At 42.2% G+C, this 8,548-nt stretch overlaps 1 protein-coding gene across 1 annotated transcript; it reads right to left on the reverse strand.

The window, feature by feature from the left end:
* Positions 1 to 3,628: 3,628 nt before the first annotated feature.
* Positions 3,629 to 8,322, reverse strand: LOC5508626 (homeobox protein EMX1). The gene is made up of 2 exons (XM_032377358.2): positions 7,341 to 8,322; positions 3,629 to 5,056 (listed from the first exon to the last, which is right to left on the reverse strand). Exons 1-2 carry the CDS (start codon positions 7,624 to 7,626, stop codon positions 4,659 to 4,661), a joined length of 684 nt encoding a protein of 227 aa, XP_032233249.1. The 5' UTR covers positions 7,627 to 8,322; the 3' UTR covers positions 3,629 to 4,658.
* Between the last annotated feature and the right edge of the window lie 226 nt (positions 8,323 to 8,548).

Consider the following 8,548-nt stretch of genomic DNA (forward strand, 5'->3'; position numbering starts at 1 on the left):
CTAGTTTTGTACCCGCTCATAACATTGAGTGCAGCCGATGGTGCAGCTTAACAAAATTTCTAGTAAAGAAATGATTCTCAGTTACTTATTAATTGCCCTTATCAGATGTGTTGGCTAAGCAATGAGTCTCATCTTAAATTCGCTCATGGTGAGCTACTGTTGTAACTATATTTTTTTTCCGGGTTCCTGCCTTGATTCGAATTTGTGTCACAAGTGAGTTGAAGTTATTATCCCGTGTTTCCAGTCTTCTCGGATAAGGACACTAAACCGGAGGTCCCGTCTCTTCAACCTGCACTACACTAACCTGATGAACCGAAGGGACGTAAAAGAACCACTGAAACGCAATAAACCCTCTGGCAGTGAGCACCCCAAGTGACAGTGCTTACTAACCGAGGGCCATATGTTAGAAAGCTTTATATTCGGTTAAATATGTTACCCTTGATAAACAACGATTAAACTGAAACTGAAATTTGTGCAATATAGACGAACCTAATGGACCAAATTCATTGTAAGTATATTTTTGGTGAATACCCTCAATGCGTGGTAGTGTCTTTAATAGCTCCTTCTTCTGTTAGTGCTATCGGAAGATTCTCCTCCCCTTCCACCCCACACAAACACCAGAGACTAATCTGGACCAGACAAGATAAATGAAGAACTTGTATTCAATTGATAAATTCCATGTTATTACATTTGCGGGCAACTTCTTATTACAATTGTGGGCATTTTTTCTACAACAGCCTCCAATAACCTGAAAAACATGTCCAGACCCAGTACTGGTCCTAGTGTATGGTGTGCCATATGGTGGACCATATGGTATGCCTGTGGTGGCCATAGGAGAGGTCGCCGTGCTTCCAGATGGACCTGGAAGTGCAGTGATCGCGATAGCGACTGTCTGCGGCCTCACAGCGATCACGGACCGTACAGAACTGTCACAAGCCAAGTGGACCATATGGTGGACCATATGGTATGCCTGTGGTGGCCATAGGAGAGGTCTCCTTGCTTCCAGATGGACCTGGACGTTCGTGCAGTATCGCGATAGCCGTACAGAACTGCCACAAGCCAAGTGGGCATTTGCTGAGGTATGACCTCTTATTTGAAGTGACAAACGTCTGTGATAAGGAGGGCAAAAAAGTTTTGGTCTTTGGAGTATGCCCGTTTTGTGATTGATCGCGGGTATTTGTACTAGGGTGGGGAGGGTTGGGCAATTAAAAACAATTCTAGTCATAGTGTTGAGGAGTATGAAAACGCAAAACCTCTGCATGTGCTGGGTGCCTGGGATGATCTAGCCGGTGTGAACTGGTTATTGAGTACAGAGTCTGCGCGCCTTGTGCGCTTTTATGCTTTTTCTTCGTCAAGGATGATCTGCGTGCGAGTAGAGCTCTGTGCACACTACAACAGTAAGTACCCCGTGGCCAATCACCATGCGAGTAGAGGTCTGTGCACACGACAAGAGTAAGTACCGCGTGGCCAATCACCATGCGAGTAGAGGTCTGTGCACACTACAACAGTAAGTACCGCGTGGCCAATCACCATGCGAGTAGAGGTCTGTGCACACTACAACAGTAAGTACCGCGTGGCCAATCGCCATGCGAGTAGAGGTCTGTGCACACGACAAGAGTAAGTACCGCGTGGCCAATCACCATGCGAGTAGAGGTCTGTGCACACTACAACAGTAAGTACCGCGTGGCCAATCGCCATGCGAGTAGAGGTCTGTGCACACGGCAAGAGTAAGTACCGCGTGGCTAATCACCATGCGAGTAGAGACCTATGTCGCCCGAAGACAGGTTCTCCACTAGGGTTCTGGATTCCGGATCCTAGTGTGTGGATTCCGGATTCCAGTAGCATGGATTCCGGATTCCAAGTCTCATTTTTTCATGGATTCAGGATTGCCTGTCATGGGGCGACCTATGCATACGACAACAGTGAGTGCCGCGTGTCTGGGATGGACCACTTGTCCCGTTATATCATAGCCGTAATGCGAATGAAGCTTAAATGTAGATGGTAACAATAAGTATCGCGTGTCTGGTTCCGTTAGTTTCCGCGTTTTCCTAGTTCTTAATGAGCAAAGAAGCCACAATTTCGTAAGTCGCACTAATCTAGTCTGAAATAATAAAATGGGCGTCGCCGACCGGTTCTCAAATAACCCTTCAGCAGCTAACCTGAAGGTTAATCAATTTTATTTCCGCTATTCATGCTTACCCTTTAAAATATGCTGAAAAGACAGGCGATCCTGTTTTCTGACTATCTTAAATAAATAGTGGCTAAAACTAAGGAAAGAAAGACAACACGATTCCTGACAATGTGGTAAAGTATAGGCTAAAACTAAGGAAAGAAAGACAACACGATTCCTGACAATAGATAGGTGGTTTATTTTCCATTTCATTTTCTAATTAATCAATACATTTTACATCATTAAATAAAATGAAATGAAGGGAAGGCTATGAAGCTCCTTGAAGCTTTTCTAGTAGCCTCCCTGGGTAAATATTAATAGAACTAATTTACAATCAGGTTGCATGTAGCATCAAACTAGCTTTCTGTATTTTTGGTTTTACATTGAAGAGTAAATGTGGTGAAGTATATCGGGTATAGAATTACTTTTATTGGCTAGGCTATCGAAGGGGTACATCGGGGGGGGAGGAGTACGTCGACAAAATGAATAGGGGGGGTAGAAATCTAGAATAACCGACCAATTTTTCACATTTCACGTATCATTTAATTTCTAAAATGGCGAGATCGAGATATCTACTAGGCAAAACAACACACTGATTGAATGGTATTTAGGCCAGATATATCTCGTTTCACGAAGTTTGGAAATCACGATTCAATATGCAAAATGATTTCTTTGTCTAACGGTTAACGAAGATATGCGATTTTACGCCGATTCAAAGCCTCAATTTCTCTATTCTCACGAATAAGTCTAATCCCGGATCATGGAGAATTCTATTGCCCTCTTAGACACGCCTTCATTCTTTTTGCCTCGCCTTGTTTTTTCGCGATTTTGTTCAGCTGTTCTGCGATAAAATAAATAACCGGAGGGTGTAAGCAGTTGTTAGGAGGTTAAGTCACCGCGCGCAAAGACTGAACTTCTCTCTCATCGGCGCAACCCGCCAAATAATCCATATGGGGACAAGGAGAAGGCGCCTGGCTGTCTCCAACAGACTCGGATGCTCGTGTCGGGAGTGAGAGATAAGGAGTAATGCTATACTTCAACAGAGCAGATAAGAATGCCAACTACGCTGTAACAACTAACCTCTCACACGAGTCTTAAACTTCAATTCCGTCATTGAGAAAACAAACGGGTTTTTTATTTGGTTAATTGAAGTATAGACATGATCGTGAAAAGTTCGGTAATTGCGAGCCCCGAATGCCTTGTCGAGTGGCTAGTAAATGAGTTGAACTTGCGCTATTGGGAACAGAGAACTGCAAGATAGATGTAAGTTGTTTTTAGCGGTCTAGGGGGCAGAATAAGCGAGGGTTGGCAATAAAATATGCGATCGAACTTGAGATATCATCGCCCCTAGTTCATACTTGCTTATAAGAGAACTGATAAACCCGTCAGGGGGTGAACCCTTGGTACCTCTGTTTACGCTAGCGCATTATTGCGCGCAAGTCAACATATGCCACTCTCTTAAATGCTTCGTTTAATAAAGTAGTCTCTATCTTAATAAACATGACAACTAACACAACAAACTAATCTGTTTTACAACAATCTCTTGCGCGCGTGAAGACTTGTTTGACTTGTCTACTTTCCCTGAACTCTTATCTTTAATATCCGGTGAAACGTAAGCGATACGCACAGACGAAAATACCATCTATTTCTGTGCGTGGAAGATTTTCGAAGCAAACCACACGCAAAAGTCGAAGAATGAGACAAAATCTAAACAGACTGTTTATTTTACCTTACTACTATCACCCCAATAGTAAATAACTGTTATCACATAAAATAATAAAGTTTTTTTTTTATCCGAAATGAGATTTGTCTCTCTTGCGCGTTAAATCTCATAGAAAGTCACTTAATGCATTTTATGCTCTCCAAAAAACAATGAAACCTCGTTTTTAAGACAACTTTAATATATTAAGTTTAAATATCATTTACAATATCAGACAAATTAATAACCTAACAGAAGAAACGTCAGAGCCCTGTGATTTCTGGAAATGATATGTACAATAAGCACGCGAGCTTTGACAAAAGTGTTTTTTAGACAACAGGTTTATTCCTACGCACCCAGATACCAGGCCGTAGAGAGTCCAATACTAAAAGCATTTCGAAAAGTTCGGTTCGTTAGAGAACTCGGAACTGCTTATATCGTAACCAATATTGAAAAGGGAGGAACCTCGTTCTGAATATGCTTTGCAATCTACTGTATAAAACTCTTTTTATACCGGAAAAAATAACAATCGTCTCGCCTACAAAGACCAAGTTATAACTTACTCTGGCACACTAACCACTGCTTATCTCAATTAAATATGTTTTCCATTTTATCTTAAAGGTATAATTCATTTTTTTTTTCTGTTAGTCGCGCGCGCTTCGTTACCTGATCGGAAACTTCTGCTTGTAATTTCCCGGTCTGATGTTTTCATTATAGCTATTTAAGTAGAACTCTTATCTATATTATACATATTTATGCACATGTCTTAAGATGGGACGGCGATACTCATTATAAAGATTTCTCCAGTGAGTCATCTGCGTCCTCATCTGGGAAGAGTTCATTAGTTTCGGGTCCAAAATGTCGCGTTGTTATTTGCCACTTGCGAATATGGTGTTCCCCCTTTCTCTTCTTTTTCCGCCCTAGTCGTTCTAGTTCTTGGTCCCTTTTGAATTTAGTCCTTCGATTTTGAAACCAGACTTTTACTTGCGCTTCCGAGAGATCGAGATCTTTGGCGATCTTTTGTCTCTCTTCTCCGACGATATAGTGATTTGCTTGGAAGCGTTTTTCAAGCTTTTTTAGTTGTTCTGCAGAGAAAGCTGTCCGAGCTCGTTTGCGTTTTTGCACATAGGATCCAGAGTCGTCCGAGAAATCGTTCATTTCGCTGTACCCGTACTGATAGGGGTCACCTGAAATAAGGAATATAGGAATTGGTATTAACCGTGTGTGATAGGAAACAATTTTTAATGTCTGATTATAATGTAAGAAAAATGGAGCTTTTTCCCCGGAAAAAACGAAATCGCGGCCCAGTAGCAGAGACCTTCAAGGATATGGGACAGAACGCCAGAACGAAGAAACGCTAGGGTTAGCATGGCGCACGCCAGACCGAAGAAACGCTAGAGTTAGAATGGCGCACGCCAGACCGAAGAAACGCTAGGGTTAGCATGGCGCACGCCAGACCGAAGAAACGCTAGAGTTAGAATGGCGCACGCCAGACCGAAGAAACGCTAGAGTTAGAATGGCGCACGTCAGACCGAAGAAACGCTAGAGTTAAAATGGCGCACGTCAGACCGAAGAAGAAGTCTGTATCTTTTATGATAGCAAATCAATAGCTTCCGTTGGCATCAGTTGGTTTACTCTCGCTTCCTGCCCAGGAAAACCGTTTTATTTCAAGCCAGCAAATACTGCTAGGTCCCGAATAAAATAGAAGACTAATATGGACGTTAAAGTGGATAGTCTCGCACACTATTATACAATATGAAAAAACATTGTGAGCGCGTTGGTACAATTAGCCAATTTAGTCTTCAAATAGCTGTTCGAGAAATCGTTTGTCTCATTCTCACAAATAATCATGTTTTTTTAGGAAAGTCGAGTTTGATAAAAGCAACAACCTCAACAGTTAGTATAGCCGAAACAAAATGACAAAAAAATAATGGAATCTAGTTTAATATGGCGAGTCAAGAGGGTGCAAATGGCAGTCGATTTTTCTAATGAAATAAAAAAAAATAATTGTTGATTTTTAACCTATCTATTGTTGCATTTTTAGCTTGATCCTACAGCTACTCCTTTTTCGCAAGAGACAACAATAGAATATTCAACGCCCAAAAATGCACAAAAAACTAGTATTGCTTCCTTTGAACCAAAAAGACAATAATTGTCCTTAAACTAGGTATATTGTTGGGTTTCCGGTGCTTTGTCAAAGTCCTAAATGTTTTTGAGTTGAAGGAAACCTGACAATTTTGCGGTTTTCCGTCGCTCAAGATTTTCAAAGGGCAAATCTATAATCCGTCTTTGTGTTTTGAGATATCTTTGACATAACCATAGTAGAAGACACTGGCCTTTAAAGAGATTCTCTCATTGTTTCGCTAGAATAAATATTAGAATCTGATACAAAATTACCACAAACAATCAGAACAAGCTATAAGTACTCTGAAAATAGTACACTCCTATAAAAAAAAAATTGAATGAAACCCCGACACGAAGAACATGACAAAATCATAGCTCAAATCTGTTCAATTCTAGACTTTCCTTTAAAAGGTTTTTTCCATTAATCGTTGAGAGAAAAGTTCACGAACACTGTCCTTGCGGTAGACTTATATATTTTGGTTTGAATTTCCCCTTTTTGCGTTGGTTGTTTTCCTTCCTCGCAAAGAGACAAAACAATAACCACTCCAGCCATTTTACAGCCAACACAAACACAAAACTTTGTGTGAGCGAGAAACATTAAAAGACAAAAGGGGCGAAGTTTAGTAAAGGAATTCAAGCAAACAGCTTTTTTAAAGAAATATATGTCACTCATGTTATTTTAGTAGACTTGTCTATGTAAACAGTTCTATGTGGGATCAGTACCGGCGCAAAATAAGCGCTCGCTAAGTCGTGCTCGATCTTCTGTCCGCTGCAATCGTTTAGCCTGGATAATGATTTCTTCGCGATGTTTATAGTAGCCCACATTAGAGGCTTGCAGGGCTAATAGAGCCACGAAGCAATCAATCACGCCAACCTTCCATACAACAGCAATTGAGTTTATTGCCACTGATTAGATTGGTCTGCTCGCCATTAGCTTACCGTTCAAACATCATATCTCGACAGAGTGCCGTAAATTGCGATTTATGTTAGATGTTATCCTTGATGCGCTCGAAACGCTTTCAGAGTGCGCTACGGGAACCCTAAACGCTAAGCGTCAGAGCGCTGTTGTCTCGCGCATTTCAGCGTTAAACTGCGAAAAGGCAGGGGGCAATGCGGGTCGTTCGCGCAAATCCTTTCCAACACCTCCAGCGCGAAGACACACGACCGCAAACTATTACTACTGCGTAAACAAACAACGCCACGCACGCTAAGCAAACAGCAGTAAGAGCTTAAACACATATAAATACACCGAGACAACTATTAACTCCCATTTCTCAGCTTGTTCGGTTTGATACCCAATGAAGAGTTCTAAATGAGTATCCGCGTTCAGGATGGAGTCAGGCTTACCTGGGTGAGGATGGGCGAGAAACGGCACATTCTGACGAGGCCACGGCGGTGGGTTCCATGAGGACTGAAGAGGCTGGCTGCCTCGTGGGTCCGTCATAAAACCCGGAAAACTCGGCATATCGGTAGGATACATCATGTCTTGCAGAGTGCGACCGGAGTGGAAGCTGTTTTGAGATGGTGGAGGACAATACTGTGAACGTGGCGGTGCATTATTCATGCAGCTTTGGTCCTCATAGCAGTGCGATACTAACGCGGGAATACTTAGTCCCGGTCCGCCTTGTAACATTATGTGCGAGATCTAAGGCGCGCAGATGCGACAATGTTACACGTTGCGCCCGAGCGATTTCCAAAGGTCTAAGCTTATAAGAAGTGCAAAGCTGTTCTTCGGGGTGAGATCGCTAGATAGATTCCGATTCAGTGCCGCTGTAAGTAATTAGCCTGTGACAGTTGCTCTGGGAAGTGTTGCCGGTTCGTAGGCGTACAAGGCTTGTCGGCAAAGCCTATTGGTTGATAACGTCCGTGGACGTCGAGTTGTAATGTCATCAAGAACCTCTGATGAGCGAGATATCAGATCCCCTATCCAAGATGGTCTTCTGGCTTGCATGTAAAGTTAATTATATGATCGCATTTCGTCTAGCACTACCAGAAGCATCTGAGCGACCGCTGGCAATTTAGGATGAAGATAAGATAAGAGAAGATTTGTTTGTGGCTCGATGACATGAATGTTAGGCTGTACTCGAGGTTACACAAACAGTGTTGTTATTAAAGTCCCCGGCCTTACCGCTCTGCCTAGGAGTTTATTATAAAGGTTTCTGTCCCGGGTTCTTGACATAGGAACTAGAGTAAAAGGAGCTAAATACCGATAAACGGAGTACGCACGACAAAGCCAGACCACCGGCAACGCGATATTGGGTGTCTATGCGTTAACAGCCACTACGCAGGACAACCAAGTCTGGCATGTTCAACGTAGAACTCGCTGCACGAAGGTGACTGAAAATGCAAAGGGACGATTACTAAACCGGTTTGCGTTGATTATCTAAGATCCGTTATGAAAATCATTAAAGAGTCTTAATATAGATAGAAACGTGATTGAGGAGTACTATTAAAGGTAATAAGTGTGTTTATCCGTTACGTAAATGTCTCCATAAAGTGATCCTTATCAGGTCATTAGAGACGCGAAAATCCGAGATCACTTACACACAATACCC

This window comes from Nematostella vectensis, chromosome 6 (assembly GCF_932526225.1).
Source record: "Nematostella vectensis chromosome 6, jaNemVect1.1, whole genome shotgun sequence".
Lineage (NCBI taxonomy): Eukaryota > Metazoa > Cnidaria > Anthozoa > Actiniaria > Edwardsiidae > Nematostella > Nematostella vectensis.